General features: G+C 39.2%; 1 protein-coding gene across 7 annotated transcripts in view; it reads left to right on the plus strand.

Moving 5' to 3' along the window:
- Positions 1–14956, plus strand: part of MARK3 (microtubule affinity regulating kinase 3) — a 110048-nt gene extending 95092 nt beyond the window's left edge. For 3 of the 7 annotated variants that reach the window (XM_032771601.2, XM_032771598.2, XM_075065698.1), the window contains 2 exons: positions 7352–7396; positions 10177–14956. In XM_032771601.2, the coding sequence (XP_032627492.1) occupies positions 7352–7396; positions 10177–10522 (391 nt within the window). In that variant the 3' untranslated portion in view covers positions 10523–14956. Of the gene's footprint in view, positions 1–5361; positions 5413–7351; positions 7397–10176 lie in introns of all 7 variants that reach the window. The other 4 variants (XM_032771596.2, XM_032771597.2, XM_032771602.2 and 1 more) reach the window with 2 other exon arrangements.
- Positions 14957–15229: the final 273 nt, after the last annotated feature.

Genomic DNA, 15229 nt, shown 5'->3' on the forward strand with positions numbered 1-15229 from the left:
TGCACACTCCAGTAGATCAAAGCAAGTTCAGTATAACATGGTTTCCCCTATAAAGCGGTAAGATTTCTTTGGCTCCTGAGGACAGTGTTATATCAGAGTAGAGGTGTACTTTCTTTAGGCAAGCTGTGACCTAAAATTGTTAGGATATACATTTAGTTAATTCCATTAGGAATTGTATGTAACTCAACTCCAAACTAGCTGTTGAAGTTCACATTCATTCAAGAAAGTCAGGCTGTGAAAAATACCTTGCATACTAGACTTGGAATGGTTTCTTTGTTTCAAAACAAATCATAGTATTAAGTTACACTCCCTCTTAGTGCTATGTTTGGGGCTTTCCCAAATGTGAACATTTTAGAATTTTTATTGGATTAGTTGCCATAAACATTCGTTGTTGGTTTACGGAAGTATAAACTGGGGGGAGGAATATATGTGGGCTCTGGTAGTTTTATTTGGTGCTAGGGTAGATCAGAGAAGGAATTGAGTGCCAGCAGTCTTGTACACTTGACAGTGAATAAAGGCAAATTTCTTAACTCAGCATTTAGCCTGAGCCACCAAATTCTGCACAGTTGCAAAAGTCAGTGTGACTTCTGTGAATTGCACAGGGATCTGAGATTGAAAGAGAGGCTTTGCCTCTTCCAAAGTTATGGCTATGGCTACTGTAGTTGAGCAAAGAAGCTATTATTTCCACAACTGAACACTCATTATAGCTTAACTATAAGCCTCTACTGCACTGAGGCAGTAAGGGAGATGCATTGGTCAGGAAGTTAAATTACATTTTATAACTCGCGTTCTAGAGAGTTACCTTTGAATAGATATGGCATTGTAATATAAATATTACTTTTGGTCAGACATTTGACGTTTGTTAATTGCAGCAGTGTTTCAGGTGTTCTGATAGTAACTTTTTCAGGGTATTCTTGTTTAAAGAGACTTGTACAACAATGCACCTCTGAATTTTCCGTTCTATTAGTAGATGTGTATGTGCATGTGACTTCCAGTGTGCCTGTCTCTCTCCTTCTTGTATGCAGGCAGTGAAGTGAAATACATTGCTGCCTAGAGCATAGATACTGATTCATTTTTTTAGTCAAATTCATCTTTACGTGCCATGAATCTTGTCTACTGAAATTCATTTTATTTTAACATTAGAATTTATTATAGTTGCCGCAAAGACAATATTACAACTTCACTTCAGAGAGCTCAGCAAACTGAGTGCTATACATTTCATTTGTTTTTTAAAAATTAGAATGTCATACCTCATCTAACATTAACAAGATACTATGCAGTGTCCTTGCAAATCTGCAAGGATTCCTTTATGTTGTGGAAGGCTAATTTGATACTTGGATAGCAAAGTTGTGTTGATATTTTGATAGCATTTTTGTTGTAGAATCTTATCTTTAATTAAAGGTGTAACTTTCCTTGAAAAAGCAGGTTGTTTTCTTTTATGTATAAATTAAATCTTATTTTAGTAGACTCCATCCATTACCACACTTCCACATCATTTATAGCTTTTAATCAAGCTGTGAAATATTCTTTAGACAGCTTTATTTTTTAATGTTTCTCTGGGTTTTTAACAGAGTATACGTAGAGAACACTTGCAATGCGCAAAACATAATTCATGATAGGTATACAGAAGCACAATACTAAGTCAACATATCACTTATGCTATTTACTACTTTTCACATACCATTTAACAAAAGTAAATGAAGTGCCATAGTCACTGCAATACAGCTATGGGCTTAAAACAGAAAAATAAAATATAAAATTACTCTATCATAACTAATTAGCTTATTAGTCAGCTCCTTTCTTTAACACATTATCTGCTCAATAGTCTTCTGTTATAAACCAGAAGTTTGTGTTCCTTTCAGTACTGCAGACCACATTGGCAATTTGGAAGCCTAAAGGCTGTATCTGACTTGTAAACATATACAGTATTATAAATGATATATACAGTACGATCTTAATCAGAAGTACACTGGTATATGTTTTATTTACAGAATTCTGTAAGTTTGCATGGTGCTTTGTAGAGCATAACCATGCTTCGAGGTCCAAGGGGGAAGGAATATCAATGGGAAGACTGACACTGCTTCTCTGAAACTTCATGCCAGGTTTTATATTGGAGGTCACACATCATGGAATGCAGTTTTGAGTGTTAAGTGACCTGGTATATTTATTGGTTCAGATTTTAATTTTTTAGCCTATTCACAATTATAAGTACTTCCAAAAGAGTCTTACAAATAAGAGGTTTCAGAGTAGCAGCCGTGTTAGTCTGTATCCGCAAAAAGAACAGGAGTACTTGTGGCACCTTAGAGACTAACATTTATTTCAGCATAAGCTTTTGTGGGCTAGGTTTAAACAGAGACTGGGAATGGTTGGGTCATTACACTAATTGAATATATTTCCCTATGTTAAGTTCTCCTCACACCTTCTGTGGGTCATCTCAATTATCACTTCAAAGGGTTTTTTTTCTCCTGCTGATGATTGGACTCTTCCAGTTGGTATGCATACTTACACCTTTTCATGTTCTCTGTATGTATAAATATCTTCTGTCTGTGTTCCATTTTATGCATCCGAAGAAGTGAGCTGTAGCCCACGAAAGCTTATGCTGAAATAAATGTGTTAGTCTCTAAGGCCTGGTCTACTCTACGCGTTTAAACCGATTTTAGCAGCATTAAACCAATTTAACACTGCACCCGTCCACACAAGGAGGCCCTTAGGGTTATAATCGAATTAGGACGGTCTCTTTAAATGAACGGGTTATCTGTACTCCTCCCTAACGAGAGGCCACCAAGTAAGCGCTGAAAATCTTTCCGAGCGTATATCGCCACGCCTATAGGTCCAATTTAGAGTTAGTGTTGGCCGCAAATCGACGTATTTGGCCTGGCCGGCGGTAATCTCGCACACCCGTGCTGACCATTAGTGACTGCTACTGGACAAGACAATCGAGAACTCTGGAGCGACACTTGCCAGTGTAAACAGGAAGCCCCCGTGAACTGTTTTTGAACATTTCATTTCCTGTATTGCACCCCAGCATTCGGAGTCGCTTGATCACACGTGGTAGGGTTGATCGGGCACGCTCCCTTAAATCCTAAAAGAGCATCCCATGGACTTCAATATGGAGATACTGGTATCTAGACCGCTGTATGGGGGACACATCTGTTCTATCACAGCCGATCCCACACGTTACAGAAGACGGAAATGCCAAAGCATTTGAAAAAAATCTCAGGCTATGATTTACAGAGTCCCACAGCGCCCTAGTGCTGTGTGACAAGCATAACAGAAAGACACAGAAGGCAAATGGACGCTCATGGAGGGAGGGACGGGTATCTGAGGACTCCAGCTATCCCACAGTCCCTAGCGCAGTCTCCGAAAGTTTTTGGCGCGATTCTTGCTTGAAGCTCCCAATGCCATGTAGGGAGTCAAACACTGGATTGTTCAGGGTGTGTTCAGGGTTCTTAGCTCGTGAATTTACCCCTTCCCCCCCTGTGAATTAGAAGAGTGGGAAAAATCGTTTCTTCGAATTTTTTTATGGTCAACCCTATGTCTACTGACATGGCTGCTGGTAAGACGCGATCATGCTGCAAGCGGCAGTGAAACAGCGGAGGTATCAAGCCCCCCTCTCCCTCTTCCGGTGGGCAGACGGCTACAAATATGAGCTGCTATCACATCGTCATTCATTCACCGCCTGGCCTCAGGTGAGTTGGCCGGGGGCACCCTAGTGAGTAAAAAAATTGGAATTGAACTCCTGGTCACTGCCCAGTAGATGGGCACAGAACGGCTGGAGACCTAACTGTCTGGGCATTCGGGTAGCAACTGAGGGTCTTGAGCTCATCAGGCCCCTCACCTATTCATGTGTGTAAGGCCAAGAGTTCTGTTACTGCTTGGTGACTTATGATCAATAAGCAGCGGGTGCTGGGCGCCTCTCCCTCTGCACCGTTTGCCTGCCACTTGGGACTCATCATAACAGCTGGAGCTGCCTCCCCCTCCCTTTTATCTCGACTAACAAGTCAGTGTTTTCTTATTTCCTGCATGTCTTATGACTAGGTCACTCGGCACCAAATGGGGGGACACTGCAACGGAGGGTACCAGGTGGAGGGTGGGGAGCAGGGAAAAAGCAACAAGTTCAGGTTGTTTGCAGTGGGCACCCCATAGAATGGCATGTAGCTCATCTTTCTGCGCGGAATCTGACCACGGATCGGCTGTTAGCTCTCTGGTTGCTTCTCCTGGGTACAGGGCTGGTGTGGTTCACTCCTAAATAACCGTCTTTTAACCCGCCCCCCCCCAACCACAAAACCTATTGCAACCGATGCTCTAGGCGAGGACTGGGACTCTATTTTTATATAGCATAAAGGAGGATTAGCTGGAGTCAATTTCCCATTTTTGTTCTTTGCAGCCCCCGGCACGACCTGCTTAGCCCAAGCGGGGCACCCATGGACAGCACAGGCCGGTGGTACCGCAGAACTGATTGATACCGTCGGCTCATTGCCACCTTTACTAGATCGGCATGTGCAGCGTTACAGAACCAACTGATAGCAGAGACAGTTATCTTACAAAGGGCAAGAGATGCTTGGCTGTGTTAGGCACTGCAGTACCGTGTCTCGTCCGGAGCAGGCATCCAGTTAAGACAGTACAGGTGACAGTAAAAAAAAATAAGGAAAAAGACGGGCCCTGACTGAACGGGGCTCCATGGTTGACTTTGGCTTATGGTCTTCTGCCCAAGTGGCAATTTCCAGAGGAAAACACCAAAAGGCACGAAATGATTTTCTGCGTTCGCATGCACGGAAGAAGGACCCATAGAGTTGGGAGCGCACATTATCCTACCCAGAAGAAATCCACCGCGGAACACTGTTTTTGCACCTACATGCTTGGTCTCATCTCCCCAGGCAAATTCCATTGGGTGGGGGAGACTGCGGGAACTATGGGATAGCTATGGGATAGCTACCCACAGTGCAACGCTCCAGAAATCGACGCTAGCTCGGACCATGGGCGCACACCATCGAATTAATGTGCTTAGTGTGGCCGCTTGCCCTTGATTTTATACAATCTGTTTTACAAAACCGGTTTATGTAAAGTCGGAATAATCCCGTAGTGTAGACATACCCTAAGGTGCCACAAGTACGCCTGTTCTTTTTACAAATAAGAGTACTTACTCAAGATGTATCTTGATGCAGGTGTTCAGTGAATACCTTTAATTTCTCTAAATGTAGATTGAGTATTTAGAAGTTGGCCAGTTTTATCCAAACTTCAGCCTCAGCTGTTAGGATCAGCTGAAAATAGGTCTGAAACCAGAACAAACTATTTTGTCCCTTTGAAAGTCTGAACTTTTGAGCAAACTAATCTTGAGCTTTCTTGTATCATTCACTATAGGAATGACAGGTCATACTCCTATTTCTTGAGCCTTTGTTGTCAACTGAGAAAGTGAGTCTGATATGATCTACAAATGCTTGCAACTGTAAGCAAAAATGTTCTCTCCTACTTCCCAGGAACAGATGCCTCTAGTGCCCTTCAGAGAATATTTTTGAGTACAGCACTTGACATTTTGTCGTCTGAGTCAGGAAGTGACTTCAGACTTATAGAGAGAAGAGTTTGCTTTGCCTTTCAAAATGAGCCTTCCACAAGATTCTTTGCATGTCTACTGTTGAAACCTCTGGATCTGTTCAGCTTTTATAGCTTTCTCCTTTCCCATAATTCCTCTTGCTTTCACTAGGAAAGATTGACGTCAATAGCAGCACAGAGGTCCTGGCTCGTACACCAGACTTACTAGGCTCTTTCCATTTCTGATTTCTCGAATATACATTCATTCTAGAGAAGCACATCAGCTTAACATATCTACCAAAGTGATTATAAATATTGGCATTTTAATCTTTGACAGACTTCACAATTCAGTAACTAAGAGAACTAAATTATTTTATTGACCAATATGGATAAATATGTTGCTTAGCTGAAAATGATTGTCTCCGTCCTGTATTGTTAAAGGTGATAGAACCATCTCTTCTTACAGGGCCTGAACTTGCTTCCATTGATACAATGGAGAAATACACATGGTCTTTAATAGAAAAAACATCAGGCCCTTAGTTAAGAAACCCCTTAGAATAGTCATTGAGAGAGGCTTACTCCAGACAGCGATTGTGGTACTATACACTCTGTGTTGACATATTCTAGCAATAATCAGAACAGGACTCTTGCTTCAATGTGAGCTTCATTCAGCCCAGATTTTTCCCCTCAAGATTTTAAAATAAGACAGCAGTGTTAAGACACACTGAAATGTGATTCTGACCAAAAAAGTCACTGTGAAGTAGTTAGGATTGGTATACAACATACGTGACTTGAGCCCACAAAAGCAAGGAAACTAAAAGCTACATGACAGTACGTATGTTCCCAGACAGGCATATACCTCATCACCACAACTACCATACACCATGGATGATGCACCACAGTTTTAACTCTCTCTTCTCATCCTCACACCATTTACCAAGCTGCCCTAATCTACTATGATTAGTTTGGTGTGTTAATATTGTGTATGCCTGGGGTGAAATAGGCATGGGAGAAAGTAGCCAGGTACTTGTAGGAGATTTTTCCACCTTGATTCTGTTTGCCTTGAGGGTTGCTTAAATGTAACCTTAATAAATAACAGTGTTAAGTAACTTTTCTGCCAGTGATCTTTATATTGCTTAATTTCTTTTACCCTTCTGCATATATCTTCTGGATGATGAGTCCGTGGTACAGGAATTCAGAAGAATTCATATTCAGAGTAATTGTACATATTGCAAAATCTTGAATTTACCTTGACATTTTTCTTATACTAACTTTAATTTATATCCTGGTTTAAGGGAGGGTGGGAGAAATTAATCAGATCATTTGATCTACAAGTTTCACTATATTTGATCTACAGGTGTGGGTGTGCATATTAAAGCTGTTTTTAATACCATTTTTCTCTCTTTTACAGCTTATCACTTTAATAATAACAATAATTAGTATATATTTGTTTACGCTGAATTAATATATTTTACATATTTCTAATTCAACATTCTTCCCCACTGAAATCTTACCTTTTAACATCATGTGTACATATGTCAATATAGCATTAAAATTAATACTAAAAGTATCTAATTTTTAGAAACTGTCTCTTTATAAATACATATTGTTTTGGTGGGCAAGACATTTGTAGTATTCTAAGTTTGCTGTGATCTTGAAAATCCATTGAATCTTTGTTGCCTAAAGTGTCATAACACAATATATTTTAATTACAGTATAATTGAGATATTGCATTTAGCAGCTATTTAGATATTATGTATGCTAGTATAAGATTTGTCTTCTCTTTCCCACTTCCTTTTGTTTCTGCATTCTTTTCAATGAGGCTCCCGACTGAATATGAGAGGAACGGGAGATATGAGGGCTCAAGGTGAGGGTAATGATTTTTGTTTTAAATGTTGCATAGGTGAGTTTGAACCTTTCTCCCTCTGTTTATGTGGCTCAGGTTCTAAGAAGCAGGTTTTGTTTCCTTTAGCTCCATGAAACTGTAAACCAAGAAGCCCTCCTGTGTGCAAAACAGTGATTAAAGCATTGAGTGACTTGGTTCTAAACGCTTCCATCTTTCATGTTGCCTTTTCCCTATATATATTTCTGCATCTTAGCAGCTAGGCAGGCAGGAAGCCCCCAGTCAGACTGCAGAACTGCTCTATAATCCAATACTGGAGGATGCTAATGTGTGAGATTTTTTTAACCCTTCTCAAGGTTATGAGCATAATCTCTGACTCTGTCAATCAGCTTGACACTGCTCATGTGAAAGCAAGTCGCCTCTATGATAACACACAGAATTATTAAATAGGTAATCTTCATGCTGAATTTATTTAACTTTCTGATCAAGTTTTTATTTTTATGCAATACTTTTTTTCACAATGCCAACATGATGGTACAGAAGTTTGTCATGTAACTAGAATTTGTTTTAAAAATGCCCATAAAAAGGACTTGACTTATTAGTACTTGTTAAAATACTTGTCTTTGCAACTGAGGATGCGAGGGAGATTCTCAAACCTAAGCCATTCCTTTTAGGTGACAAATCTAAGGAACTGTCCTTATGAGGTGTCATTAGAGGAGGTTTTGAAACAAACTGATAAATTAAACAGTAATAAATCACCAGGACCAGATGGTATTCATCCAAGAGTTCTGAAAGAACTCAGATTTGAAATTGCAGAACTGCTAACTGTGATTTGTAACCTATCATTTAAATCAGCTTCTGTACCAAATAACTGGAGGATAGCTAATCTGACACCAATTTTTTAAAAGGGCTCCAGAGGTGATCCCAGGAACTGCAGGCCTGACTTCAGTACCAAGCAAACTGGTTGAAACTATAGTAAAGAACAGATGTGTCAGACACATAGATGAACACAATTTGTTGGGGGAAGAGTCCACATGATTTTTGTAAAGGGAAATTATGCCTCACCAATCTACTAGAATTCTAAGAGGGGTTCAACAAGTATGTGTACAAGGAGAGCCAATGGATATAAAGTACTTAGATTTTCAGAGAGCCTTTGACAGGGTCCCTCACCAAAGGCTCTTAAGCGAAGTAAGCTGTCGTGGGATAAGACTGAAGGTCCTCTCATGGATTAGTCAAAAGATAAGAAACAACAGATAGGAATAAATGATCAAATTTTAGAATGGAGAGAGGTAAATAGTGATGTCCCTCAGAGGTCTGTACTGGGACTATTTAACTTGTTCATAAATGATCTGGAAAAAGAGGTAAACAGTGAGGTGACAGAACTTGCAGATGATACAAAACTACTCAAGATAGTTAAGTCCAAAGCAGACTGCAAAGAGCTACAAAGGGATCTCACAAAACTGGGTGACTGGGCAATAAAATGATGAAATTCAATGTTGATAAATGCAAAGTAATGAACATTGGAAAACATAATCCCAACTATACATATGAAATGATGAGGTTTAAATTAGCCTCTTAATGTCTTTTTTTGAGATGTGGCGATCACATATGCATGCAAAAAATATTTTGGAATTGGAAAAAGTTCAGAAAGAGGCAACAGAAATGATTAGGGTTTCCATATGAGGATTGATTAAGAAGATTGGGACATTTCAGCTTGAAAAAGAGACGACTGAGGGGGGATATGATAGAGGTCTATAAAATAATGTCTGGTGTGGAGAATGTACATAAGGAAGTATTTACTCCTTCTCATAACACAGGAACTAGGGGTCACCAAATGAAGTCAATAGGCGGCAGGTTTAAAACAAACAAAAGGAAGTATTTCTTCACACGATGCACAGCCAACCTGTGGAACTCTTTTCCAGAGGATGTTGTGAAGGCCAGGACTATAAGAGCGTTTAAAAAAAAGACCTAAATAAATTTATGGAGGATAGGTCCATTAATTATCAGAGGGGTAGCCATGTTAGTCTGAATCTGTAAAAGCAGCAAAGAGTACTGTGGCACCTTATAAACTAACAGTCTATAGTCTGGTAGTCTATAAGGTGCCACAGGACTCTTTGCTGCTTTTACAGGTCCATCAATGGTTATTGGCAAGGATGGTGTCACTAGCCTCTGTTTGCCAGAACCTGGGATTGGGCGACGGGATGAATCACTGGATGATGACTTGTTCTTTTCATTCCCTCGGGGGCACTTGACATTGTCCATTGTTGGAAGACATGATACTAGGCTAGTTGGATCTTTGGTCTGACCCAGTATGGCTGTTCTTATGTTCTAAATTGAATTCTGAATCTTAACATACCATTGATTTTTAACTGTATGGTATACCGTGAGAGCAAAAGTAATGTTTAAAGAAGTATCTGATGCAGAAAACACCTTTATGCACATATCTGCATGTTAACAATACTTTTTGTGAAGGTTTCAGTACACAAATTGCAACTCTTTTTAGCCATGTGGCCACTAATTCGTAGCTGAAAAGAAGAATGAAGTTTTTCATCCTCCTGTCCCCATTGTTGTTCATGCTAGTTGTGTCCTGGCTTAATTAGATTGTATGCTTTTGGGGTGGGAACAGTCTTACTGTGTGTACATAATATGCAATGCTTAGTACAACAGGGTCCTGCTCCAAGTTGGGGCCCCTCTAGGCACTTCTGTAATACAAAAATGCACACTAAACAGGGCAGTTGCTTTACCAACACAAGATTCAAGAGGCTGTTGGTTGTCCTATTAAATAATAAAATGTTTTCTTTCAGTCGCAATGTAGCTGTGGATCAGAAGGATGAAAACAAGGAAGCCAAGCCCCGTTCTCTGAGGTTTACTTGGAGCATGAAAACTACCAGTTCCATGGATCCTAACGATATGATGAGGGAAATTCGTAAAGTCCTGGATGCTAATAATTGTGACTATGAACAAAGAGAGCGTTTCTTGCTTTTCTGTGTCCATGGCGATGGACATGCGGAAAATCTTGTACAGTGGGAGATGGAGGTGTGTAAACTGCCAAGACTGTCACTGAATGGAGTCCGCTTTAAGCGGATATCGGGAACATCCATAGCTTTTAAAAACATTGCTTCCAAAATTGCCAATGAATTAAAGCTGTAAGAAAAAGTAATTAAGTTGTAAATTAAGTAGCAATTTCGAGTGTTTTTGAGAACACCGATGGAAATGTATAGAATAATATTTAGGCAATAACTTCTACATCTTCTGAATCATGATACTAAAAAAAAAAATTGAAACAAGCTGCTGAGCTGGGAGGGAGAGTTGGACTTTTTTTTATAAGTGCACTACAGCATTAAAGTTGCCTACTATGTAAAATATTACCCCTTCTGCTTTATTTCCATTGCTCTAAGTCTTTGACGACAAACTGAAACACACAATATATACATTTAAATATGCCTCCTGTTTGTGTGGATGTGAGAATGTACAGTATGTGTGTATAATATATGAAGTATTATATGTAAACTCATCATTTACAACATCAGAGCTGTACCCATACCTCTTTTTGGGCTAATTTTGGTGCTAAAAATTGAAATGGCCAAGGAGAAAACACTTGAGTTAATATTTAAAATAATTGAATGGTTACCCAGTAAATGCAGTTTTACAGTTCACTGCTGTGTTAAGAAAAAAGTGTGAGGGGTTTGGGTTTATGGTTGTGAACATTACTCCTGTTTTTAAGTAGATCTCATGAGATAATTAAACATTCACTTTTACTCAGTAAGTCTTGCATTATACTTCTCCCACTATTTATTATTTAAGTTTGAATCAAATTAAAAATTAGAGTTGATTTATGCATTAAAATTTGGGTAAATGCTTCAGTTTCTCTGTTCATGTTAAACACAAGTGTAAAAATGTCTTTTTTTATCTCTTGTCTTTCATGACTTAGTAGAATGGGTTACCATCCAGTATGCTCTACCATTTACTGCTACAGAATGTAAACAGTGTAGTTCAGCGAGAACATCACGTTTAGTGTCTTATCTTGAGGTAGAAATGTGTTTTAAAAATCTGACTTGCTGGAACTTGGTGACAATTTCAGACATTGTTCCTACTGTAAAGGCTTGGCCAGATTCATCAGAAGAACAAAAGGACTCAGTAAACAATAAAAGTTCTGGTGAGAATTACCACATTCTCTACCACAGCCTGAGATGCTGACTTCCTACATTACTGCTGGACATACGTTGTCCCTTCCCCGTGAGCTGTGAGCATGCAGTCTTGTTAAAATCCAAAAGTGGAAAGCCAGTGTTTGCTGATCGCTTTTCATACTTCAAATTAAATGAATAGTGGTGCAAGATACCAGGTTGACAGACAGCCTTAGAGATGAACTATCATTTGATAAACATAGCAGCACAGGTGGCAGTGGTTCAGCCCTCCCTCTGCCCCCTACTAACTCCTTTGCAATGCCCTCAGCCCAGTTCTGCGAAGTACTACTTATATAGGTGGGAAAATAGTTTGGTCTCCGTGTCAATTCTATCTTTTAATCTCTGCTGAGGCTGCTAAGGAGGAGTTCAGTTGTGAGCTTTTTTTAGTGTGTGGAGAAGAAACCTGCCCTCTCTGAGTTCTGCTATCTTGACCAACTCACTTCCTACAGACCACCAAGCAGTCATTAGATGGTATCAACTCTTAGTCGCTACTGACATGGGCTGGATTTGAATCACAAACCTGGATTCCCCAATCCATTCAATCTACCTACAGATTTTTCCTTTCCTGTATTCAGTTTGCTGTTTCACTACGGATTTGTGTAGATGATACCTCATGTTATCTATTTGACTTTATTTTATATAAATTTAATGCTTATGGTCCTGTTCCCGTGCAGCAGTTAGGCATGCACTTAACATGTGCTTTAATTCAGACCCTAAGCTTGCTTTTTTAAGTTACAGTGCGCTAATATAGTTCATCATTAAGTTGCATACACAGTTTTGACCCAAGGTGCAAATGCAGAATCCCTAATATTTTGTGATTAAGTTTTGTGATCCATGCTCTGAAAACAAGAATTTCTTCCTTTATATACCTCTTCCTCAGTCTCTAGTGAACTTGCCCGAAGCTTTGATGATTATGCTAGCTAAAGGATAGTTATAGTTGTTAAATGCAGTAAATATTCCTGAATTTACATTTTTAAATCTATGTATATTTTGTATCATGAACTGGCTTTAGAACTCTTGGTGCAAATGGAGCTTTATGGGCTGTCAGTACTTGTGCTTGCTTTGCGCAGGATGGTTGTTCCATGAAAACTCCATTTTGTAATAGCAATAAGAGATTACAGGACAGATGTACTTCTCAGGTGGGGATTCACTTAGCCTTTTGCTTTCTACATTAAACAATGCTCAAGGTGTATTCTTTTCATCCAGTAGTGTACTTCCTATTGTCTTATAACTTAAACTCCATGTTCTGATTAATCATAGCACTTACTGATTGTAAATCTGTATTCAGTGGAAATTCCAGAGGTTTCATATTAGATGTCTCCTGCAATACTCTCTTCTGTTTTACCCATTCAGTATATAATTTTCTGCAAAGTGCAACAGTATCATAAGTTTAAATATTTTTAAAAGTTTGTACTTAAGTATTGTTGTCTTAAAATGTATTCAGAAGGTACTTTTAGAAATAATCTGTATTTGAGATTGAAATACACCAAATGACGTATTTATTAGCACTAGAAACAGGTTCTTAACAGCTTCCTTCTCAAATATAATACAAAACTGTCAATTGCAAGAGTGTTACAAATGTTCTTGATCATAACACACACAATGTCCTTCATTCTAAAGTGCAGAAGCTTGTAATTATTTGTCTGGTTCACTGGTAGGACAATCACTGAAGAAACTGTATTTTGCTATATTAAGAAGATGCTTAATATAAAGATATAGGCCTCAGTCCTGCATGGTCACTGGAGAACTTTCAGCTCAGGGGACTGCCTGCTAGCAGGATTGGGTCTATAGCTACTTTATGTATCAAACCTCCTTGTAATCAGAGTCCAAGATGTGTGTTGTGATGATAATAGCAGTCCTGGGCACCTCATGAGATGTGCTGAGAAGTGCTTTTGTACCAGCATTAATTTTGCCCTAGAGAGCAGTATCTCATTTTCTAAAAATGTTTGTTGACTCCTGACTAACACACTGTGCATTCACACCCAAGTCACTGCCAGGTCTGATTCTGAAATCAAGCTTTTCTTCCCTTGGCTAGCAGGTAAAAAATGTTTTGTTTTTTTCCTGGTATACTTTAATTACTATATTTTGCAAAGCTTTTTTTAATTCAATTCAAAATATTTCTTGTAATACATGGAAACTCAACAGTGAGTGAGAATTAATAAGCTCAACCGAGCTTCTCTCTCTAAGCTTACAATTCATTGAAGCAATCTAGAAACCAAAAAGGCATAGATCTGGGAGAACTAACTGCACTCGCCTGACCAGATATGTGTTTTTAAGACCTTGGACCATGTTGTGAAGGAGATGGTAAATAATTCAGCGTAAAGAGCAGTAGTAGCTGTTCCTCCAAACTTTAGTTTCTAAGTATGTTACACAAGCCTTCGTCATTGATGTCTCTGAAAGAAGTGACTCCTATAGAAACTGGCCTGATCGGTGTGGATTCAAGGAACCTCAGCCTTAGTACAAGTAGCACAAACTGGGGTACTGTTCCTCTTATTAATCATTTGCATTACGGTAAAAATCATAACCAAGGCAGCGGTCCTGTTATGCTGGGTGCTGTTGAAAACAAAAATAGTAAGATGCAGTCCCAAAGATCTTACAGTCTAAAGTAGGCCAAGGTCTGAGAAAGGGGAGGTCCTGCTTTCCGTATTTCACAGATGGGGATGGAAGCATGGAGATTAAGTGCCTTGCTCATGATCACATAGGAAATCTAGGTTCAATTCCCAGGTCTGCTACAGATCTGAGTTCTAGTCCAGTCTCTTAACCATAAAACCATTTTGTCTATGTAAGGTCCTGATCAGCAAGGTACGGAAAGAAGTACATTGCTTAATTTGAATCATGTGAGTAGTCCCATTAGTGTGACTGTTAGGCACATCCTAAAACAGCTTGCTGGATCAGGGCCAATGCCGCTCCCTTCGAATCAGTGTAACAACATTTGTGCATTTCAGCGGTTCAAGACTGATAGTTTATATTGTGATCTGTGTGCCTCCCATTCCCTAGAGCTGGGGTCGGCAACCTTTCAGCAGTGGTGTGCCGAGTCTTCATGTATACACTCTAATTTAAGGCTTTGCGTGCCGGTAATACATTCTAACTTTTTTTAGAAGGTCTCTATAAATAGAGCCTTTTGGTGGCAGTCTGCACAATGAAATATTTTGGGAACCATATAGTGGAGGAGGAGGTGTGTGGTGTACTCCACTAGAGAGTGTTTCTTTACCAAAATGTTTTGTTTCAAATTTATATCTTTAAGAGTTTAAGACACTGCTATGTTAGTACATTGGTCTAAACATGGTTGAAAGAACAACCTCTTTAGGAATGTGAATACACAGTTCAAATTTATAATAATGTATAATTTTTCCAATAAATTTGTGCAGATAGTGACTGTTTTGATCTGCATTTTACTCTCCTGGCTGTGTGTATAGTTCTCATTTCCTTCAGTCTTGCTAGAGAAGTCTTGGAGCTTTGCAGTGGAGAATGGCTTCATTTTATTAAAAATCACTAGTACTGCCAGTTTCATCACCATTTCAGACATTGTGGTAAGTCAGGGAATGTTCTACGTGTGACCAAAGCACCCAGTTTGAGTAGCAGTAAGTTGTCTCTTACCAGTTTCAATATTATGTTTGTTGGAAGGCTCCCTACTTCAATAATCTCATTATTGAATTCTTACTCAATTAGAAAA

This window comes from Chelonoidis abingdonii, chromosome 4 (genome assembly GCF_003597395.2).
Source record: "Chelonoidis abingdonii isolate Lonesome George chromosome 4, CheloAbing_2.0, whole genome shotgun sequence".
Lineage (NCBI taxonomy): Eukaryota > Metazoa > Chordata > Testudines > Testudinidae > Chelonoidis > Chelonoidis abingdonii.